The sequence below is a fragment of the Echinops telfairi genome, unplaced genomic scaffold (assembly GCF_000313985.2).
Source record: "Echinops telfairi isolate 266 unplaced genomic scaffold, ASM31398v2 ScPeMD7_19;HRSCAF=73, whole genome shotgun sequence".
In the NCBI taxonomy this organism is placed as follows: Eukaryota; Metazoa; Chordata; class Mammalia; order Afrosoricida; family Tenrecidae; genus Echinops; species Echinops telfairi.
The window spans coordinates 4416228-4438992 of record NW_022103916.1 but is presented as its reverse complement, the minus strand read 5'-3'; the positions used below and the strand labels follow the sequence as shown (position 1 = coordinate 4438992).

General features: G+C 51.0%; 3 protein-coding genes across 5 annotated transcripts in view; 1 reads left to right on the top strand and 2 right to left on the bottom strand.

Annotated features, from left to right (window-relative positions):
- The window catches only part of CCDC120 (coiled-coil domain containing 120), a 16296-nt gene extending 11093 nt beyond the window's left edge, over nt 1-5203 (top strand). For 2 of the 3 annotated variants that reach the window (XM_045288334.1, XM_004713150.2), the window contains 6 exons: nt 382-676; nt 1053-1115; nt 1448-1625; nt 1762-1860; nt 2776-3690; nt 4149-5203. In XM_045288334.1, coding sequence (XP_045144269.1) covers nt 382-676; nt 1053-1115; nt 1448-1625; nt 1762-1860; nt 2776-3690; nt 4149-4263 — 1665 coding nt within the window. In that variant the 3' untranslated portion in view covers nt 4264-5203. The remainder of the gene's footprint in view (nt 1-381; nt 677-1052; nt 1116-1447; nt 1626-1761; nt 1861-2775; nt 3691-4148) is intronic. The other variant, XM_045288335.1, reaches the window with a different exon arrangement.
- Nucleotides 5204-5590: 387 nt separating this feature from the next.
- On the bottom strand, nt 5591-8667 carry PRAF2 (PRA1 domain family member 2). The gene is made up of 3 exons (XM_004713147.2): nt 8283-8667; nt 6704-6921; nt 5591-6362 (listed from the first exon to the last, which is right to left on the bottom strand). The coding sequence occupies exons 1-3, from the start codon at nt 8459-8461 to the stop codon at nt 6223-6225; spliced, it is 537 nt and encodes a 178-aa protein (XP_004713204.1). The 5' UTR covers nt 8462-8667; the 3' UTR covers nt 5591-6222.
- Nucleotides 8668-9060: 393 nt separating this feature from the next.
- Nucleotides 9061-14451, bottom strand: WDR45 (WD repeat domain 45). The gene is made up of 11 exons (XM_004713148.2): nt 14367-14451; nt 12834-12905; nt 12565-12639; nt 12379-12483; nt 11433-11538; nt 11232-11326; nt 10460-10539; nt 10166-10374; nt 9985-10086; nt 9752-9897; nt 9061-9516 (listed from the first exon to the last, which is right to left on the bottom strand). The coding sequence occupies exons 2-11, from the start codon at nt 12886-12888 to the stop codon at nt 9407-9409; spliced, it is 1083 nt and encodes a 360-aa protein (XP_004713205.1). The 5' UTR covers nt 12889-12905; nt 14367-14451; the 3' UTR covers nt 9061-9406.
- Nucleotides 14452-22765: the final 8314 nt, after the last annotated feature.

The following is a 22765-nucleotide window of genomic DNA, read 5'->3' as shown; positions in this document are numbered from 1 at the left end:
AAAAAAGATAAGAAAGAAAAGGGGTTGAGCGAGGTGGGTTTAGGGTGCAAGGGGATGCAGCGGTCCCTAAGGGAAGGTAGAGGAGCAAGACCCAAGATAGTGCCTGCTTTTAGGCCTGATAAATGCCACTCCCAGGGTGAAGCTGGCCCCCAACTCAGTCAGGATCAGCCTCCCACCCCTAGGAAGATGGGTTGGCCTGGCCCTAATCAAGACAGGCCCTGCGCCCAGAGGATGAATCCACTTCACACCTCAGAGCTGGACACAACAGGAGCTTCCCTCCAGAAAGCGCAGGCCCCACTCACCTCCAGTCTTGGATTGTCCTGGGGCTTGACTATTTCCAACATTTGGTTCTGCCCCACCCATTTTGGGTGGACCCTGCAGGAGCTGGCTCTTGAGGCCCTGGAACGCGAGGTGTCAGTGCAGCAGCAGATTGCAGCCGCTGCCCGCCGCCTGGCCTTGGCCCCCGAGCTGAGTGGGGAGCAGCGCCGGCGCAGGCGCCAGGTCCAGGCAGATGCACTGCGGAGACTACATGAGCTGGAGGAGCAGCTCAGGGATGTCCGGGCCTGCCTTGGCCTCCCCGTGCTCCCGCCACCCCAGCCACTGCCGCTGTCCACGGGGACAGTTATCACCACCCAGGGAGTTTGCCTGGGCACACGCCTCACTCAACTCAGCCAAGGTGAGCCAGGTCCCATCCTCTCACCTGTGAAAGTGGGAGAGGGGGCCCAGTGAATGGACACTGGCTAACGTACTGAGAGGGGTGGGAGGGGAGAAGACAGGGAGATAGACAGAACTTGAAGGGGCCCATCCAGTAAGAAGAGTTGAGATCAATTGGCTCATGGGAAGGGTGGTGCCATTTTGAACTGGCCATTAGACGTGAGAAGAGTGAGGAACCAAGTGCATGGTGGCTTTGGATAGCCACAAAGGTGAATTCTTTGGGGGGAGGAGGAGGTCCGTCCAGAAGGGGCAGTTCAGCAAGGCCCATCCAGTAGTATAAGGGGATGGTACCCAGGCCTTGGATTGTTAGGCCCGGTTCTCCCCCTTCTTACCTGTAGAGGACGTAGTTCTGCACTCAGAGAGCAGCTCCCTCTCAGAGTCTGGGGCCAGCCATGATAATGGTGAGGACTCCTTCCCCCAGGCGCGCCCCCAACCCCTTCCTATGCTCTTTGACCCACCCTGAGATGATCACCCCTTCTGTTCCACTTAGTCCTCTTTAGCCCATCTTCCTGTGGGGCCCCCCATCTTTTTAGCTTCGTCCTACCCTTGTTTCCTTAGTTCCAGTCCCTACCCAGCAGCTTCTCCCCTCTGCTCGCTGCCCGCCTCATCCTTTAGCCCTCTTAGCTGTCCCAGATCTTTGCCCCTCCCCTACTTCCTTAGCCCCTCCCCTTTGCTTTGCCCCCCCTCCCCCACCTGCCCTGCTTCCTCTCACTGACTTCTCCCTCCTATTCAGAGGAGCCCCATGGGAGCTGTTTCCCTCTGGCTGAGCGCCCTTCTCCACCCAAGGCCTGGGACCAGCTGCGGGCAGTATCTGGGGGCAGCCCTGAGAGGCGAGCCCCTTGGAAACCACCCCCACCCGATCTTTACGGGGATCTGAAGAGCCGGCGGAACTCGGTGGCCAGCCCCACCAGGTGAGGGCGAGGCCCTGCATCCTTTCTTCCTCCTGAGTCAGAAATGGCATGTTGAGCTTGGGCGGGGCCGGAGGGCATGCTGGTGCGCATGGTCTCTAACCTGGGCCCTGGACTGGGCCTGCCTGTCTCTGCTTAGCCCCACACGCTCACTGCCCAGGAGTGCCTCGAGCTTTGAGGGGCGAAGTGTGCCTGCCACCCCTGTCCTCTCCCGGGGCGCTGGCCCCCAGCTCTGCAAGTAAGGAGACTCTGAGGGTGGCTTTGAGGCTGAGCGGAGGGAATCGTTTCGTTTCGTTTTCACTGGGAGGGTTAGGAAAAGCATCATCAAAGGGTGGGAGACTACCAAGGGTGGGCTCTGAAAGGCGAAGAGGAGTTATCCTGGTCCAGAAGAAGGGGTGGGGACTTGGAGCGGAAACATGGAAGTTTGAGGATTGATGGTTCTGTGCATTCAGGACAAGTAAGCTCTCTCGATTTGTGCCTCCATATACGTGAAATGGGCATAAGAATTTCAGCCTCTGAATGTTGTAGGCCCCAAAGTTATGGTTAGTTGTTACAGCCCACTGTCTGCCAGAAATCACAACTTTTCATGCACCTAGTTGGTTTCTGGCCGTGAAGAAGCAAGTCTCCTTTGTGGAGCTTACTGCCTGTGAACAAGAATGGCTGGGCACGATGGTTGGGATAATGCTTACACACTGCAGGACCGAAAGCTCGGGAAGGCTCGCTTCAGACTTCATTCCGGAGTCATTAGGGAACAAGGAGAGGGAGCTCGGGTAGCAAAGGATAAGGAGTCAGATGTGTTTGGAACAGCCTTCCAGCCGGGCCTCTATGCAGCTAGTCTAGCCTCTCCAGCCTTAGGCAAACTTAGTCTCTCTGGGGACTAAGGACCTCAGCCTCCCTCCCCCTTTCCTCCCTCCCTCTCCCCCCAGTCCCCAATTCTAGGCCAGAACCCTTGCTGCCCATTGGCATGCCCTTTCCCTGACACTGCATCTGCACGAGCTCTAATCCTGGGCCCACCTTGGAGATGTGGAAGTGAAGGCTCAGATCGGAAAGAGAAGGCCTGGGGATGGGGAGACGCTCAGTCCATTGCTTTATTTTATTTTATTTTATTTTTTTGCTGACGCTATTCGCATTGCTCCCACTTCTGCACCCCCAGACCCGAAGGCCTCCATTCTCGCCAATGGTCTGGCAGCCAGGATTCCCAGATGGGCTTCCCCCGGGCAGACCCTGCCTCCGACCACGCCTCCCTCTTCGCAGCTCGCACCCGCCGCAGCAACAGCTCCGAGGCCCTGCTCGTGGACCGAGCAGCTGGTGGGGGAGCTAGCTCCCCGCCTGCTCCTCTGCACCCCCCTGCTGCTGGTCCCCCAGTCTGTAAGAGCAGTGAGGTGCTGTACGAGCACCCCCCACCAGTCCCTGCCTTCTCCTCTCGCACGGCTGGCCCCCCAGACCCTCCTCGGGCTGCCAGGCCCAGCTCAGCTGCCCCTGCCTCCCGCGGGGTCCCCCGGCACCCACCTGTATGTGGAGACTTCCTCTTGGACTATTCCCTGGAACGGGGCCTTCCCCGAGGTAGTGGTGGGCCAGGCTGGGGGGATTTGCTATCTGCAGTTGAGGTCCCAGGAGCCCTTTCCCGCCGGGATGGGCCCCTTACCATGCTCCCGGGCTCACCACCTGTGTATGCAGCTGATGGCAGCAGCCCCCTCCTCCGCAGCAAGGATCCCCAGGCCCGTGCTACCCGCACCAAGCCCTGTGGCCTGCCCCTGGATGCCTCTGAGGGTTCGGAGGGGCATCCAGCCCCTCTACTGTGGATGCCCCCACCCACTCGAAACCCCCTGGCTGGTGAGCGCAGCGGCCACAAGAACCTTGCACTGGAGGGGCTGCGGGACTGGTACATCCGGAACTCGGGTCTGGCTGCGGGGCCTCAGCGCCGGCCTGTGATCTCCCACATGGGCTCATCACACCAACCCTTCCTTCATGCCCGCTGCTATGAGGTGGGCCAGGTGCTGTACGGGACCCCCAGCCAGGCACCGCTCCCGCATTCAAGGAGTTTCACAGCGCCCCCTGTCTCCAGCAGGTATGGGGGGTGCTTTTACTGATGGGTAGGGGTCTCTCGAGGCAGATGGCAAGGGTCTCCAGGCCAGGAAGCAGCTCGTCAGGGCACAAGCGCTGATGATGTAGACCACCAGGCACAGCCACAGCACTCCCCGAGCTGTTGGGGGCCTGTGGTAGTCCACAGGGTTCTGGTGAAGGCATACTTGGGGTGCTAGAAGCTGTCGTACTTTACCCAGTGGAATCATTTTCACGGTGTAACAAGCAGTGCATGTCAGCTGAAAATGAGTCATGAATTCAGGGTATAGGGGGGAAGGGGCAGCCTGTGCCCCCACTTTCTCCTGCCCTCTTTTCCATGCCCCATGCTCCTGCCTGCACCTCTTTAACGAGCCTCTTTTCCTTTCTGTCTGTGTCGTGTCTGTCTTTTTCTCGCTTCTTCATGTTCTTCAACCTATCCTCGGATTCCTGCTACCCCTTCTAAAGATACTCTGCGGACTTCCTGTACCCCCCGGAGCTGAGCACCCGTTTAAGTGACCTGACGTTAGAGGGGGAGCAGTCCTCCACTTCTGACTCCCAGACCCCAGGGACACTGGTCTGACCTTCTGCTAGGCCCCTTGCCAACCTGGGCACAGCTGCCTCCTGGGGAGCACACGGCTGACCTCGCTGGGCCCTGAGAGGGCCTAGGGGTGTGGCGCCCTTTCTCCTCTCACACTATGCTGGGGGCTGAGGGACCCTGGCTAGCTGAAAAGCGGAGGATGATGTAATGGGGCCTCAACGCCCCTCCTCCATTTGTTTACAGTTGTGATTTAGGCGTTCAATGGTTTCCCCCAACACTAGACCTTCTATAAAAGGGAAACTGAGCTCTTATCCTGATTGGCTTCATTCCTGTCTCCTGGTCCATTCAGGAACCCCTTTCATGAAACATAGAGGGTCTTGGCACTGTTCTGGGCAGCCAGGAGGGTCCGATGTGAACAAAACTCCCATCCTCAACACCCCCTGGCAGGCCTTGGAGAGGTGGGCTCTCTACCTACACTTTTGAAGAGTTGAAGTCTGGGTGGGGAGATTAGGCTCATTTCTCCACGCCCAGGGGTGGTGCCCAAAGGGTCCCTGTCTGTACCCACTGCCTCTGCCCACAGGGCAAGATGGCCCAGCCTTTGGTGGTAGCCCTGCCCTGACTATCTTCAATCAGGAAGCCCCTGAGGAAGGGGAAGGGCAGAGTATTCCTAGGGTATGTTGTATGTGGTGGTGGTGGGATACTAGTGGTTCAACCTGGCATCTGGTAAATGCTAGTAAAATCCTCAGGTGACATCTGGCTACGGGCCATGTCACACTTTCCCTGGCTTTCCTTCCACCCACTTTTCAAACAAATCCACACAAGCTGTGTTTTCTATGACACCTGTCTGACTTTCTGGAGCTGGGGGGGTGTCCCACTACCCCCTTTATCTGGTGTTAAAACTTTTCTTTTTGTACCAATGGATCTGGGCCCAAGACACTACCCACACTGGAAGGGGATTTCTATAATAAATGTATAAACTGAATCCATGTATTGCTCCTCTGTCCTGCCTTGTGGGCCACTCATTTCTCTACGACCAGATAACATCTGATTTTGAAACACCCTGTAGTGACATCGTCTGTTCTGGCTTTCCTTGCTTGTGGTAGGATGCTTCGTTGCCTTTTTGCCCAGCTTCCTAGCCAGCCCGAGAAGAACCCTTAGTAAATAAAATGACAGTAAACACTTCCTGCCTCAACTACTCCATGCTGTACTGCCTCTCCAGGGGTGACAGGTGTCAGGAAGGGCCTCCGAGATCATCCCTTCAGCGCATGTTTAATTGAGACCGACCATCAGGAAGCATTTTTCAGAAGTGAACAAGGCCACATCTGTCTATTGAAATGCCCAAGGTCCTACCCAGGAGGCTGACATTGGCTTGAGAGATGCAACAGCCTTTATTGTTGTAGCAACACTGATAGATATGCCCCATTTCTGGAGGGCCTTCCCCGCACATCCCACCCCTTACCACTGTGAAACTTGCTTCAGGGAGGGGCAGGGTCCCTAAGGAGAGCTGGAAGAAGGTAAGTGGTGAGGGTTGGGGTCACGCGGGACCAATGATTCAACAAGGTTAGGATGCCTGAGCCTAGTACCCAGGTGGGGCCAGCAGGGGACACCTGGGTCTTGGGTTCAAGATTTGGCAATGCCTTGACCTGGGTCCAGAGCCTTGGTCCTGGGATCAAGATATGCTTGTATTTAGTCTCCGCTCCCAGCTTGGGGGCCAAGAGTGGGGGTGGTGGGGGGGTGGTTTCAGATATGGATTTGGGGAGTTCCTCCAGGCCCTGAGTTGCAGGCTGACTCTGGTCTTCAAGCTCCCAGTTTAGTGGCTCTGGCCTAGTCTCAGGTTCAAGGCGGAAGGAATGTGCTGGTCCCACAGGACTGGGTGTGAGGGACCCCAGTTTGGGACCCAGGGTTGGGGGGATGCTGATGGCCTGGTCTCTGGACTGGGAGAGGGCTTTGGGCCCCAGGTTCTGGCCAGGGTGTGCGGTCCAGGATACAGATCTCCAGTCCCTAGGATCCAGCCTCCTGCTCTTGTCCCAGCGCCTCTAGTAGCAGGCCCATTGGCGTCCGCTTGAGACCAATACTCTCCATGTTGTTCTCAAGCTTGCTTTTGAGGTTGCGCAGGCGCAGTGAAGCATGCACCAGGATCACTGTAGGTGGTACCGAAAGGAGTGGGATCAGTAATGGGGCGGAGGGGGGTGGTGGTCAGCTTGTAACCAATCAGGGGCCCAAAGAGGACGCGTGGCTGGTAAAGTGGGCGGGACAAGAGGGACTGGTAACTAGGACGTGGCAAGTGGAAGGCACTTAGCAACAGGAATGAGGCCCTGGGAGTAGTGAGAGAGAAGGGTGTTCCCTGAAAAGAGGGAGCAATGCCAGGGAAGGTTCTTTGCAATGGGGCGTGCCCAGGCCCCAGAACAACTGCAGGGCGGGCCTGGCGCCATGCGCATGCGCTGGCTCTTTCCCGGTCCATCCCAGGGTAGTGGAGACTCACGAAGCACTGGCCCCGCGATGCCGACCAGGAAGGTGCAAGCGCCTCCCACTGCCCAGAGAACGAAGAGGCCGGAGGCAAGCACTGCGGCCAGGCAGGCGGCAGGGTGGCTGCGGCGGCAGCGGCGCATGGCCGCGCGGGTTTCAGCTGCCCACACCAGCACGCCCAGCGCCACCGCTACCACCAGCGCGCCTAGGAGCATGTGCAGTGGGCGCATGTACCTGCGGGGGACAAGGGAACGGAGCTAGCCTGGCACGCAGATCGGACCACCATCCTCCCAACCCCAAGTCCCCTTTCCCCAGGCCCTCCAGCTCCTGCACCCCGTTTTCTGTCAAGCCTACAGTCCCATTTTTTCTTAATGTTCCCCGCTTCAGGCCCTGCCATCCCTATTCCCAAACTCCTGGGATCCCAATCCTCCTCTGGTCTCTCCTTCCAGGCTCCATTGAGAATCCATGTACTGCCCAATCATAGGCCCCAACTTGCCCACATGAGCCAACCTGAAGACAGCACTGTCTAAGCCCCTTCCTCCAGGCCCCCTCCCAACCTGTCCCCAAATTACTCCTTTGGAGCCAGCCCCTGCAAATCCCTCTTCAAAACCCTGCCTTCTTTTTCTAGGTCCTTAAGGGACCCTCCCCTCTTCCAGGGGGAAGCCCCTGTTCTAAGCCTTGCCTCCCTACCACCAGGATCCCATTTCCCTGGAGATCCTTCTATCAATCACAGCTAGAGCGCCTTTCAGACCTTCAGCCCTCCTCAGGATTTCCAACAATGCCTAGTCCCTGCCCCAGGTTCTCCATTCCTCTCCAGTCTCTGGGCTTCCAGCCTTGAGTCTGTCCTTTGGCTTCAAGTTCCCCAACAGGTAACCCCTCCCTACACATTCCAATTGGAGAAAGGTTCCCTTCCAAGCCCAGATCCCCCTCAAATTCATCCCCCCAAACCTTTCAATGTTACATCCCTGTCTCCTTCCAGAGTCCTGCAAACCAAGCAAATTAAACCTGGTTTCCAGTCAGTTCAAAACTGCTAAGCACCTCCACCCTCTGCAGCTACTTTCATAGCCCCCTCTCTGGCCCTGCTTATCCTCTCAGGGCCCCCCTCCAAGCCCTGGATCACCTTCAGTTCCAGGCTTTCTCCATCTTCCCCTAAGATGCCCTTCCATCCCCTCCACTCAAGCTTTCCTTAAGTAGGCTCGTTCTCTCCAAGCAAAATCCCCAGACGTGTGTCAGAGGAGAGCTAGCCTTTCAATGGCTGATTACCACCCCCCCCGCCCAGTAGATTGCTAGACTTTGCTTCCCACACATCTCTAGATGGACTCAAACTTCCAATCTTTGGGTTAACGAACAAGCCCAGCCCCTTACTTTTACACCACTCAGGGACTCCTCACCCCCTCACCAGGTTCCATCCCCCTCGGTGGTTCCTTAACCTGTTTCCACGTCTTCCAGTCTCCCTTTCCGCTACCCTCCCAGCTCCACTTCAAGCCTTCCATCGCCACTGGATTTGCCCTCCAGGCCCTCCATCCAACTCAGAGTCCCCCACCTAGTCCTCAGTGAGCCTCCCCCGCCTCAGCCCTGCGCACTTCCTCACTCACCCAGCCAGAGCGAGACCGAAGCCCAGGCATATTAAGTAGTTACTTTGGTAATAGAGGAGGTTGTTGATGACACGGTGGCACCATCGCTGTGGATCGCCCAGATCTGGGGCCGCTAAACGCGCTGAGCCCAGAACAAAGTCTTCTAGGGCGCGTAGCGGTGGCAGCCGGACCTCCGACATCCTGCAGCTCACTGTTGCTGGACCAAACAGTTGCTTGAACTACAACACCCGGTATCCCTCGCTCCACCTTAAGGGACACGGAGATAAAATCTTGACTTGGCTACACTAACCCCTTAAACGGACTGCGCAGAGATGGCAATGCACGTGACCGGAAATGCAAATGAATCACAGTTGTGGAGCCGCTAAGGCTTCTGGGAAATCAAGCCTCAGCCACTGGAGGGTGGGCGCTAAGGAGGGAAGTTTCCACACTCATTGCTAGGTGTGGGGGCTGGAGACGGGGGTGGGGGGGGTGGCGTGCAAGGAGGACTCCCACAGATAAGACCACTGGTGGTGCCAAGAGGAAGCTTGATCCCTTTCTAGGCTGCTCCCTCAGGGCGTTTTCAGCCACTTCTCGCAGCCCTTCACCTCAGATCCAGTCATGAATGTCATTAAGGGCACTTGTTATAGCAGCCTAGGAAGGACAGTAGCTAAAGTGCTTGGCTGCCAACCCCAAGCTGAGTGGTTCAAACCCACCGGCCATCCTATAGGAGAGAGATGCTGTAATCCACTTCTGTAAAGAACTGTAGCCTTGGAAACCCAGTCAGATTCCATGGCAGTGGTCTTTTGGTTGTTGGTGTTTTTGTTTTGTCTTGTTTTTATTTACATTCATCACAGCAGAGATCCCTTCATCTCATCGGATTGGATTAGGGCATTCCCTCCAGGTCTCTGGAGGTCTTCTCCAGGCTCAGAGCCTGAGGAGTAGGCTGTCTCTCTGGCCTGACCCCGCAGGCATGTGGTCAGGAATGAGTGCTTCACTGTTTACAGACATCTAGCTCTACTGAATGGAAGGAAACTGACCACCACCCTATTAATGCTTGCTGGCTGTGGCTTCTACATCAATCCTTCCCCAAAGGCACAGCTATGCAAACTGCTACTACAGGTCCCTCACATAGCCCCCCAAGGTCCTCAAAAGTCATCATCATCACAGATGTCAAGGTACACGTCAAAAGCCTCCCTGTTGCAGTTTCCATCCGGAGTGAAGACGTATTTGTGGAAGGTCCCATCGACACAGATGGCTAGAAGGGGAAGAGGAACAGTACAACTTCAGGCTGTCAGTCACACACTCCAATCCTTTCCAGGGTTGCATAGCCTAGGGTCTGCCTCCAGGCCTCTGCCTCCATGCCCCTTCCCTTACTGCTCATGGAGCTGAACCACACATTCCAGTTCTCTCAGGTTCCCCACGGCCCTTGAATTCTCTCAACTTCAACTCTGTCCATGCAGTACCTCCAACAAGGTGCTAATTTCACTCACCAATGACAGAGTTGACGTTCTTGGAAGTATTGCGTCCAAAGGCGCAGATGCAGGCAGACTCTGCGGGCACCGTGAAGCTTGCCAGGCTCCATTGAGAGTCCACGTACTGCCCAATCATAGGTCCCACCTTGCCCACGCGAGCCAGCCTGCAGACAGCACTGGCTAAGCCCAGGTGTGGTACATGGGGAGGATGGGGACAAGGCAGCGGGGTGGGGAGGATAGGGTATACTCACGCTGAGCGGCGGTTGAGGCGGGTGTCCTTGAGAGCAAAGATATGGACGGTGCCCTTATCACTGGAGGCGCAAAGGAAGGAGGAGTCATGGCTGAAGTTGATGCTGGAAGAGACCCACCAAGTAATGCTCATCTAGAACGTGCCAGGGGGTCACCAGCTCACCCTCCGTATCCTGTGCTCACCAGTAAAGGGTGGCAGGGTCCGTGCCTCGGCGCAGTTCCACCAGTTTCTCTTTGGACTGTGTGTCAAAAAGACGGATAAGGGTGCCCTTCTGGGAGGCCGAGGCCACTACAGTGCCTGGCTGGTTCAGGGACACACAGGCTATATCACTCTGATGCGCATTGATGGTAAACGGAGCAGATGAAGTACCAGGTTTTGTGCTCGCCAAGTCCTGGGATCAGAAGGGGTGGTTGGGCATTGGCGGTGGGGTGGGGAAGAGAGAGCCAGCTCACCCACTTACCCACTGGCCAGCTCACCACAAGCTGCAGACTCCCGCACTTGTGTCCCGGGAACACTAATAGTTGTTTCTCCAGGCTGGGGCAGAGGTCACAGAGCCCTAGGGTGTGGAAGTGAAGGGAGGGGGGCTGGTAAAGGGAACGCCGGAGCTGGGCAGTGGGACAGACATAGTCTGTAGAGCAGCAGTTCTCAACCTGTGGGTGGTGACCCCTTTGGTGGTCAAACGACCCTTTCACAGGGGTCACCTAAGACCATCGGAAAACACATATTGCCGACGGTCTTAGGAACCGAGACACCGCTCCTCTATCCATCTCCAGCCGGGTCGGCCCACATGCAGATAGGCCCCCGTATGAGCACCCGGAATTTAATTTATTTGTCATTAGAAATAAATAGTTCACAATAATTACATATTGTTTTTGTGATTCATCACTATGCTTTAATCATGTTCAACTTGGAGCAATGACAATAGATCTTGCATATCAGATATTTACACGACGATTCCTAACAGTAGCAAAATGACAGTGATGAAGTAGCAACGAAAATAACATGATGGGAAAAAAAAAAAAAAAGAAAAGAACGTGATGGTTGGGGGTCACCACCACACGAGGAAAGGGTGGAAGGTGGAGAACCACTGCTGTCGAGAATGGACAGAGCTGCACAAGGTGAGACGTGGCACACATGACACACGGGCCCTCAGGCCTGGGCCTCGGAAGTGTGCCCATCCTTTCTCCATCTCTGTCCCTCGGCCCATCCGCTACCCCGACCCTTACACCTCAGTAACTGGCTCCTCACCCTTGGGGTTGTCCCGGGTGTCAAACTCAAAGAGCTTCCGGGGATTGTCAGGGAAAGAGTACACGTAGATGCGGTTCCTCAGCACGATCACGATCCTGTGGAAATCACATGACTTAAGCATGGGTTGGCATGAGGAGAGCCCCTGCTATGGGGGACTTCTGACCCGCTCACGCCACCTCCCTCACTCTGCCACAGGCTCACTTGTCATGGCGCATGCGCACAGCCAGGACTGGCTTGGTGAAGGTGAACTCCAGCACCAGCTTGTCCTTGGAGTCCTTGCCTTCTCGGGCATCGTCCCAGATCAGCACTGCGGTGCAGGTGGGTAGGTTGGTGGAGGCCAAGGTTTTGGATGGGGAAAAGCCCTGGTAACATAGGAGCCACCCCGACTACCCAGGGGACTTCAATGTACAGGTTGAGCTTTTCGTTAAACATCCAATGCGAGGCCCACACACGAGGGCGCTAGCGAACCTGATCCCCGAGAGAACCATTTCTAGAGCAGTTCTACCCATTTCCAAAGGAAGAAACGAAGGCTGGAAGGACTGGAGTGTCAGGTCGAGGATGGCAAGGATCCCCATCAGCAACCAGGCAGGGACTGACAGAACAATTTCTGTAGCCAAGGCCCCAGTCCATACCGCACCCACCCAGGAGCTTTTTGTGACAGATGCTAGGGCTCAGAGACTCAATGAGAGTGATTCTTGTCATGTCCCAGGAGGATCAACAAGAAAGACCCTTTTGAAAAGGTGGTGCTTGAGACTCAAAGCAAGGGAGTGTTGGGGAGGCGGTTCCAAGATTTTGAAACCCTATTACTTGTATGGCCTTGGCCCAGTCACTTAATCTCTCTGGGCCTCAGTTTCCTCATATATTAAAATGGAGCTATCGTTACTTCCCACCATATGGAATGGATTATGAGCTAATAGATATACAACGCTAGAACATTACTAGGCTCATGGTAAGTGCGCCATTGTGTTAGACAGGGTTCTCTAGATAAGGGCACAGCACTTTAGCCTTTGCTAAATGAAAACAAAAGACCAAGCTGCAGGCCTCCCCGTGTGGTGACTGAGGGACACTGACAGTGTCCTACGCCTGTGCCTGCAAGGACCTGTGGGAGGCTAGGGAATGTGGACTAAGGGCAGAACAGGGTGCTTACCTGAAATCTCTGAGAACTTGGGACTGCTACCACCGCCTACCAGGGCCAGCAGATTGGAGCGGTGTAGCATCTCCACCAGGCCCATGCTGCCTACCTGCTCGTGGTCTGGATAGGGACCAGGGTGTCAGTGGTAGTCAATGCCCAGCCCATCCTTTCTGCCTGCTGCCCCTCCCTCTAACCACTCACCCAGATGCCCCTTCTCCATCAATGGCTCCACATTGTAGATACGCACGCCAGTCTCCATGGCACAGCAAAAACAGCCTACGGGGTGAGAGGAGCCCAGACTGCCTCAGAGGATGGGGCAGCTGGTGACCTCTCCTTCCTACCCTCCCTCCTTCCCACAAGGGAGTGGACCCAGTTGCTTTAGAAGATGCAGGGAGGTGGGGGGAGATAATGGCCTTTCCCTCCCACCCTCGCTCTTTCCCAAAAAGGATACAGGCACAAGCCTTTCTCACTCTGGTCTTGGTTGAAACGGAGGCTGGTCACTCCTCGAAGTGGTTGCTGAGCCATGGTCCAAGATTGTTCTCCTGGACACAAACGGGGTTGGGTAGGGTTATGGAGAGTTTTGGAGTCTCCCTTCAAATCTCAAGACTTCCTTGATGTCGAGCCCACCCTGCTTAGCCACTGACCTCAGTCAGACTGCATAGCAGATAGAAACAGGGTGAAGTACTGGGGCTCTCTGCTATTAGCTCCCCAAACCCCTAACAGTATGACCAGGGACCACTGTACCTCATCTTAGATCTCCCCTGACCTGGACGGCCCCCATCTCCTTACATTCTGGCTCCACTCCCCGCCCCCACCTCTGGCTCATTGTCAGGAAGCAAATGATAGGGCCTACTCCAGGGCTAGCCCTTCCCCATCTCAGCCTGGCAATCGTGCCCAACCTTGCTTGGGAACACCCCTCCCACCGCAAGGTCTTTGCACTAAGACTAGCACTTAGTTCCACCTGTCAATAGGGGAAAGGGGGTTAGAAATTTACCTCTTCCTGAACCTCCTTGATCTGCTCTGAATATAAACTATGGGTGATCTACCACTCACAGCAACCTCCCTCCTCGAAATTTACCTGGAACTGCTTTGACCTGCCCCTAAGATATCCTCTGGGTAATGTATCACTCAGGGCAAGAAGTGGTGGGAGGGAACTACCACTCCCTCAAGTGCTTTGGATTCTACCTCAAAATTATCTCATTAGCCAGGAGTCCTTCCAGAGTCTTCCCCAACCCCTTTCAAAGTAGCATGTCACCTTGAACTCTGCTAATTTTGGCTCAACCAGGGTCAATCAGAGCATTCCCTCACAGCCTGATGCCCTGCAGATTTTATTTGAAGATTCCCTTATCAGGCCAAATTCCCCACCCTTCCTTATGCTCTGCTGTTCCAACAAGAACAGGCCTGCCCCTGCCCTCAGGAAATTAAGATTGCTTCCCCAGACCCCTAACCCTCTTGCAAAGACCCTCCTTTGGGCACCTTTACCCTTTAAGACCCTTGCCAGGACCCCTAGCACCCACACAACCTGGGATACCTCCATTTCCCAAGACCTCTTGTGTTCAAGACCTCCCTACTCTATCCTCCCTTGAAACTCCCCTCTCCCCAAAGACTCTTCAGGGCACATGTCCCTTGCCCACACCGTCTACAACTCTAGGCCACTTAATCTCTCCTCCTTTCCTTCCACCGCACCCTCTTATGAGCACCTCACTCCCCAAGGCCTGTTCTTTGCATAGCCCCGCCTTCCAAGACCCCTTTTGCAGACCCCCCACTTCCACCCGACAAAATCGCATTCTGAGCGCCTAACTCAGGATGCTTCACCCGTCCCCGCAAGACCCCTGTCCAAGTGTGCCAGCATACTCCTTCCAACTACAGAACCAACCCAAGATCCCTATGCTAGACGCCCCCGCCTCCCATCCATCAAACTCCCTGTCAGAGACCCATATAGCCAGCCCAGGATTCCAACCAGTTCTGGCCACGAGTTCGAGCTCCCCGCCACCGGCGCTGACCTGGTCTCGCGCGTCCCGGATCCCGGTTCTACTTCTCGGAGCAGCCCGCGGCCCGGCTTACTGACCTCCAGGGCCCTAGCGCTCGGCTCTGGTGTTTACATCGGGTCTTTCTTCCGGGGAGGGAGTCGGTGAACGGAAATGAGTCATCCTGGCCGGAAGATCAGACTCTACCCTTCCAGGCCAGTGCCTGTGTTTTTGCAGCACCGCGAGCACTGGCTTGGTTCTCTGCGGCGGGAGGAGGTCGAATGGGGAACCGGAGGCGAAAGAGGCTCCGCCAAGGCATGGTTGTCTGAGGCATGAATAAGGGGTCATCCCGCACCCCCCACCCCCACCCCCAACCAAACTCGCTGCCATTGGGACCCCTGGCGACTCTAGAGATCGCGGGCAAAGGGCCCGGCCTGCAGCTCCGCAGGAGGCTGTCCTAGCAGGTCCCTATCTTGCAGGCTTCTGGAGTTTGGCTTTCTTTTTATCCTCCCCACTCTCACTTTTTCTACAAAACGATGAATCGCTTTTTGTTGTTAAGAAATGCAAATGTTTAGTTTGCAGGGGGGGAAAGTGGCCCCATATTATTAGTAGTACCTTTTCATTTTGAGAAACGTGTAAGAAATGATAAAAAGAAATCATTGCACAAGTTTCTCAAAATAAAATGTTTCACTAAGAAGATACTAACAATAATACGGGGCAAAATGTTACCATTAGGGGAAACTGTAAAAAGTACATGATTTCTTCTGATCATTTCTTACTTTTAACATAGTTTCCCCAAATGGTAACATTTTGCCAAGTAGAGTACATTTTTGCAGACAGTCAGTATATTGACAGTCATACAATACATTTATCCAGACCTTTTTGGTGGGGGACAAAATAGACTAACATAAAATTTGCCATTTTAACCATTGAGTGTACAATTCCGGTATGATACTAACAACACTGCACAACACTCACGGCACAGACAAACTCATTGAGACTCGATCTCAAAACTCACCGCCTTTCAGTCAAGGCTGGACTCACAGGAACCCTCTAGGGCAGGGCGGAACTGCCCCCCCCCCAAGGTTCCTGAGGAGAACCCTTTTTGAAAGCCTGCTGGGTTTGAACTGCCGACCTTGCAGTTAGCAGCCCAACTGCGCCACCAGGGCTTTCCTGCACCATTACCACTACTTATTTGAATTTCCAAAATGTTTCTATCATCTCAAACTCTGTACCATTAAGCAATAACTCCCCACTCCTGTCTCCCTCTCAATACCTGGTAACCATTCATCTACTTTGTTTATCTATTTGATGACAATAAATATTTCACGTAAGTGGGATTCGTTGAATATTTGTCCATCTGTGACTACCTTACTTCACTTAGCCTAATGTTTCCAAAATGCATGCCTGAGCATGTGTCAGAATTTCGTTTCTCTCTATAGCTGAATAATAATCTGTGTGTTTGCTGGGAGGAAAATAGAGCTTTCTGCTCCAGTAAAGAGGGACCATCTCAGAAGCTCACAGCGGCAGTTCCGCCCCGTCCTCTAGGCTTGCTGTGAGTTAGCATGCTCCCCATGGCAAGGAGTTTGGGTTTCTTCTTTGTTTTCCAGCAGCTTCCCTTTAGGGAGCCCTGCTGGTGTGGTGGTTCTGCATTGGGCTGCCCTCTGCAAGGTTGGCAGTTTCAGACCATCCGCAGCTCTGTGGTAAAGGTGGGGCTTTTAACACTCACCGCCTGTTGACTTTGACTTTGGGTTTCGGGGTAGGTACGAGTAGTGTAGTGTCTTTGACTTGAAATCGACTGGATGGCGAGTGAGTATGTACATACCATATTTTATCTGTTCATCTGTTGATGAGCACTTGGATTATTTTCCCCTTTTGATTTTTGTGAATAATGCCTCATTGAACGTGGGTCTACCAAGGTCTGTTTGAATCCCGGCTTTAAAATAGTTTGGAATTCTTATAACAACTCACAAGTTTAGATAGGAACCTTCTGTGGCAGTCGGTTCATGTTAATGGAGGAGTAATGACTCAGAAATGAGTGTGAGAATGGTTACATGACTTTCAGTGTGTAATCAATGTCACTAAAAAAATATCGTTGGGAATGCCTAAGGGTGAAATTACTGGGTCGTAATCTATATTGAACTTTATGAAACTCTCCAAACTCATTTTCATAAGGTCTACAGGATTTTACATTTCCACCAGCAATGGGTAAAGGTTCCCATTTCCCCCACATTCTTTTTGTTTGTTTGTTTTTAAATCATTTTCTTGGGGCTCATACAATTCTTATCACAATCCATACATACATCCATTGTGTCCAGCACATTTGTACATATCTTGCCATCATCATTTTCAAAACATTTGCTTTCTACTTAAGTCCTTGATATCAGCTCATTTCTTCTCCTCCCCTCCTCTCGCTCCTCTCCTCATGAACCCTTGCTAATTTATTTAAAAAATTTTCATGTCTTACACCGACTGCTGTCTTCCTTCACCTACTTTTCTGTTGTCTGTCCCCCTGAGAGAGGGTTATAGATAGATCATTATGATCGGCTCTTCCTTTTCCCCCCACCTTCCTCTTACCCTCCTGGTCTCCATACTCTCATTATGGGTCCTGAGGGTTTTATCTGTCCTGGATTCCCTGTGTTTCCAGCTCTTATCTGTACCCACGTCCATGCTCTGGTCTAGCCAGATTTGTAAGGTAGAAGTGAGTTCATGATTGTGGGAGGAAGCTTTAAAGAACTAGAGGAAAGTTGTGTGTTTCATTGGTGCTATACTGCACCCTGACTGGCTCGTCTCTTCCTTGTGACCCTTCTGTAAGGGGATGTCCAATTGACTACAGATGTTCCCACACATTCTTGGTAACACTTGTTATTTTCAGTGTTTTGCTGTTGTTGTTTTTGTCTCTTGATATGATCTATTCTAAACCCCAAAACCAATCCAGTTGGCATAGGCTTCGTTCCATCACCCGGACCCCATGAATGTCAGAGAAGAGCCTCACTCTACAGGGTTTTCTAGGCTATGGCAGGGACTTTTCTGCGGTACCTGTAGGTCCACTCAAGCCACCAACACTTAATGTGATGAAATGCTTGTGCCACACATATTATACAGCTACAGTAATCAAAACAGCCTGGTCTATAACAATAGATACAGATTCATGGACTAGAATTGAGAGTCCAGAAATAAACTCATGATTTTTTTAGACTTGTGATTTTTGCAAGACTGCCAAATTATTTTGATAAGGAAATAATTTTCTCTTTAATGGTAAGAGGAAAATTGGATTTCCCTATGTAGAAAATGAAACGGGATCCATGCTTCACCTCACACACAAAAACAGATTCAAAATTGATTAAGGACGGCTCTAGAGGGGAAACCCATCAAATCCAGGTCTATTTTATAATGCATTCAGAGAATCCTGATTCATGGGTTGTTGTTTTTTGTTGTTGTTAGTTGGTTAGTCAAATTGGTTCTGAATCATAGCGACCCTATATCCAACAGAATTTAAAGATTGCCAGTTCTGTGCCATCCATCCTTACAATTGTTATGTTTAAGCACAGTGTTGCAGCCACCGTGTGGATCCATCTTGTTAAAAATTTTTCACTGATAGCAACCCTGTATTCTATGGTGACCAGTGTATTAAGCTATAAACAGAACAAAGAGAAGAAAAATGCAAATCATCTGGATTAGAGAGTCCATCAGCCCGAGATCATAATGACATCCAAAGGTTTCCCAGCCATGTGACTAATTACTGATGATAGAAAACAAAGGGAATCCCTTTAGGACCAATAATGAGAGTAGGGATACCAGGAGGGAAGGTGGGGTAGAAAGGGGGAACTGATTACAAGGATCTACGTATAACCCCCTCCCCGGGGACGGACAACAGAAAAGTGGGTGAAGGGAGACATTGGTCAGTGTAAGATATGAAAAACTAATAATAATTCATAAATTATCAAGGGGGAGGGAGGGAGGGATGTGGGAAAATGAGGAGCTCAAGTAGAAAGGGCTCAAGTAGAAAGAAAATGTTTTGAGAATGATGATGGCAACAAATGTACAAATGTGCTTGACACAATGGATGGATGGATGGATGGATGGATGGATGGATGGATGGATGGATGGATGGTGATAAAAGTTGTATGAGCCCCCAATAAAATGATTTTTTTTAAAAAGGAAAATCAAGGGAATCTTCACAAAATCAAGAGAGAGGCAAGTCAGTGCATCATGGTCTCAGGCTGGATTGCAGAAGTTTGGAAAAGATCATGATTTGGATACATATCCAATTTCAGATTTTAAAAAACAGAACAATTTTATTGACACTTTATCCACATGTAGTCCAATCATATCAAGAAGAGTTGTGTAATCATTACCACAATCAATTTTAGAACTTATTCTTCTTCCTTCTACTCATTGTTATTGATGTAATTGTTTAATTGTGGGAGAATGTACACAATGAAACATTCTCCAATTCAGCAACTTCTACATGTAAAATTCAGTGCCAGATTAGAAAATTTTATAGACCTGGTCCTGAGGTCCTTTGACCACCTGGGCATGACACTTGGCCACAAGGTCTTGGTACAGGAACTTTCAGATGACACATATCTGTAAAGAATTAAGGCTACACTCAGGCAAGTCCCCTGAGGATAACATTGCACCTTCTGGGGCTGGCCAAGGGAGTTATAACTTTCTTTTAAGCAAGCTGCCTGAGGGCAGTGTTACCACATTGCTGGTAAATGGTGAGAAAGAATTCAAATGCAAGCTGAACTGCAGGGGCTCCAAAGACAGTCAGGAGTCCCTCTGAAACCATGCTTTACAATTTAAGTTCCATCCTGGATTCCACACATTTGATGTATGTATGGATTGTGATAAGAGTTGTATGAGCCCCCAATAAAATGATTTAAAAAAAATAAAAGAAGACAAAGAAAAATATTTAAGTTCTAATACAGGACCCAAATATACAAACCCAAGCCATAAAATTCTTAAGAGAAAATTCAAGGGCAATGCCCTCAGGCCTGCCTGACTTTTAACAATGAATTACCTACTTAATAAAAACACAAGGAACAAAAGACAAAACAAATGAATGGGAGCTCATAAAAAGTAGACCTTTTTTTTTTAATGGAAAGACTTTCCTAAAAAAAATAGACTATCAAATTGGGAGAATATCTTCAAAAATCATATATTTGATTAATAGATTTGGGACTTTCACTGAATTCTACCCCAATCTAAAAACCTGTGATGTGGCCCTGCTCAACACTTGCCCTCATGAAGAGATCACTGAGAATGTGGTCCCATCGCGAAATTCACTGAAGAAACGAGATGATGCCCCTGTGGTTCCCAACCTTCCACAGGCCGCCACCCTTTCCGACAGTTCCGCATGTGGTGGTGACCCCCACCCATCGCATTATTGTCGTTGCTACTTCATCACTGTCATTTTGTTACTGTTAGGAATCGTCATGTAAATATCTGATATGCAGGATGTATTTTCACTGTTACAATTGAACATGATTAAAGCATAGTGATCAGTCACAAAAGCAATATGTCATTCTATATTGTGAAATATTTCTTTCTAATGACAAATGAATGACATTTTGTCTGTAAGCATGGTGTAGCATGGGTCTTCACGCCAGGTCCTCGTCTGTGGGCGTCTCTGCCTGTGGGCAGACCGCCTGGAGACAGATAGAGGAGCGGTGTCTTGGTTCCTAAGACCATCGGAAATAAGTGTTTTCCGATTGTCTTAGGCGATTCCTGTAAAAGGGTCGTTCGACCCCCAACGGGGTCGCGACCCACAGGTTGAGACCATTGCTTTAGACAATTGTCGATGGCTCATGGTTGTGACCTTAGCTCCAGAAACTAAACTTCCAAAAACCTTTTCTTCCGCAATCTCTAATTCCACGTGGGGATGCTCCTTCTTGACCTTAACAGCATCCCCACGTGCTCCCTGACCTATGAGGGGAGAGTGCTCAGAAGCTCATTTCCAAGTGGTTTTTGTTTTGCCATTCGTTAGAAATATAAGGAAGCACAATTAATTGGCTTAAGCAATCTTCTTTATAAACCATGGTAGTTCTGATTTAACCACTGCCCTAATTTTTTCTTCATTATCCTGATCTGTAACTCCAGTAACAACCTGAACACCTTGAAATTTAAGGTTGGCCCTTCCGACAGTTCTTTCAGGCATCGGACTCCAAAGGCTCTGGGATCCTGCCTTTTCAGTTGGCCCCTGGGAGGCATGGTTCATGATCCTGGTCGACCCCACTGGCTGAATTGAATTCACCTGGCCCAGATGTGCCAATCCAGGTGTAACACCCACCTAGGTGTACCCCAACTTCCTGGCTGGACGCTCAAACCTCTGAGCATACTGCAATGGACGCTCCAGTCCCTGTGCTAGCTACCTAACAATACCAGTTTTAATAATTTCTGCTTTGATTACAGCTTTTAGCTTTTCCTCATAACTTTAATCCATAACTCCAGTATCAATTTGAATTTCCTGTGTGCTTTGGTTGAATTTCCCTGATGAAAGCTGTTTTATTCTTGCAAGCAGAGGCTCCCAGGCTTTGATTTTAACCAGCTGCTAGAGGGCACTCTTTAACCTTCTCTTGGCTAGTTAACTTTACATCAACTGGCTGGGCTCTGGAGTCAATTCTGGACCCACCCCTTGCCGCAGCAGTGTTGCCCGAACTCCTTTTGGAAACGTCCAACCTTTCCACAACCAAACATTCTAGCTTAGGTTTGGTTTTTAAAATTTCCTTTCCTGCTACCTCTCTACTTTTGAAAGCAAGGGAGTTTCATGGCATAGTTTAATAGCCTCGCTTTGGGTTTTAGAATTAACTTCCTTTGGGTTATCACCTTTAGACCTTCAGAGGCTGCATTCCCTGGGGACCTAGAGGCTTTGAGGTTTTGTTTAGAATCAGAGGCTTTAAGATAACAAATCAGGGCGATTTCCATGACCTTGGGTCTCAGATGCCCCACCCCCTCCTTCTCTGCTCTCCCATTCCTCCGGGGAGCTCTTTCCCTTCCTCAATAAAGCCTTTATCAACTTCAAAAAATAAAAATAAAAACAAAAGATAACAAATCAGTCCCTGCTTCTTCAGTTTTTTCTAAAGTTTCACCACCTAATTAATAGTCATTAAAAGAGACTTTAGCTTGCTTTTCTAGATTTGGATAGCTCACACAAGACTTCTCACTAGACTGATAATCCTCTTTCTCTTCCTCCTGCAGAAGTTCTAAAACCATCTTAACTTGAACTCACAGAGATCATGTGTCCACAGGCATACTCTGCCCCTCTCTGTGTGCTTTCTTTAAGTTCCTACCAACTTCCCAGTTCCTAGATCTAAAGTTCCTTCCTTTGGGAACCATGGATTATATATTTTTACTACTTGTAGAAAACCTTGCATTTGTTTTATAACTGCTATATCTTGTTTTTGCAATAAATGGGTGAGATTAATTGCATAAATTTTATTTCATTTTACGTTTTCAGTTTTGCTTTTTATTATACATAAAATCAGTAGATTTCATAAAGAAATTCTTAGACCATGGCATTCCAAGATATGTGATAGTACTCAGATATTAATCCAATACTAATTTCACAAGTTCTATAGTATTTATTCAGGAGAAAAAAAAACTGTTAGGTAGCTAGCATAGGGACTGGGCCATCCATTGTGCATGCTCAGAGGTTAGAGCTTCCAGCCAGGAAGTGGGGGTACACCTAGGTGGGTGTTACACCTGGATTGGCCCATCTAAACCAGGTGAATTTGATTCAGCCAATGGGGTAGGCCACGACTCCCAACGGGGCCCAGAAAAGGCCAGAGGTTTTGCCCTGGGCTGGCTCTTTCCCAGCAGCTGCTACACAATGTAGCAGAGTCCGGCTACAGTCTGGAGCAGCCAGGGCGCAGCCCCACAACTGTGCCGCGGACTCTGTCTGGCTTGAGTTCCATTTACTGTAGAACCTGAAACTGCTTCTATTCTCTATAAACCCACTGGGATCACAAACCAGGCTTCGGCGTGAATTCTTCCTTGTGCGGAGCCAAGGACCGAGGGATATCTCTCCCCCAGAGATCTAACAAAACTTACTGGGGAAAAAAAAAAGGTACAATCTTGGAAACCCACAGGGGCAGTGAGTTTGAAGTTTTTGTTTAAGAACTAGAGGAAAGTTGTATGTTTCATCATTGCTACCCTGCACCCTGACTGGCTCGTCTCCTCCCCGAGACCCTTCTGTAAGGGGATGTCTGTGGGGAACAGAAGGATTTCTCTTAAGCTGTCTCCCCAATAATATGTACCAGACTTAACTGCTTAAGAATGACTGTACAATAGGCGGTCAGCGAAAGTAGGTCAGAGGTTATTCTCAACATCAGCCATCTAGAGCGGCCAGACTGTATAGTCTGACTCACCCCAAATAGGGCCCATTCCCTTCTGACATTGTTCCCTTGAAGCAGTGCCCAAAGGCAAGCCCG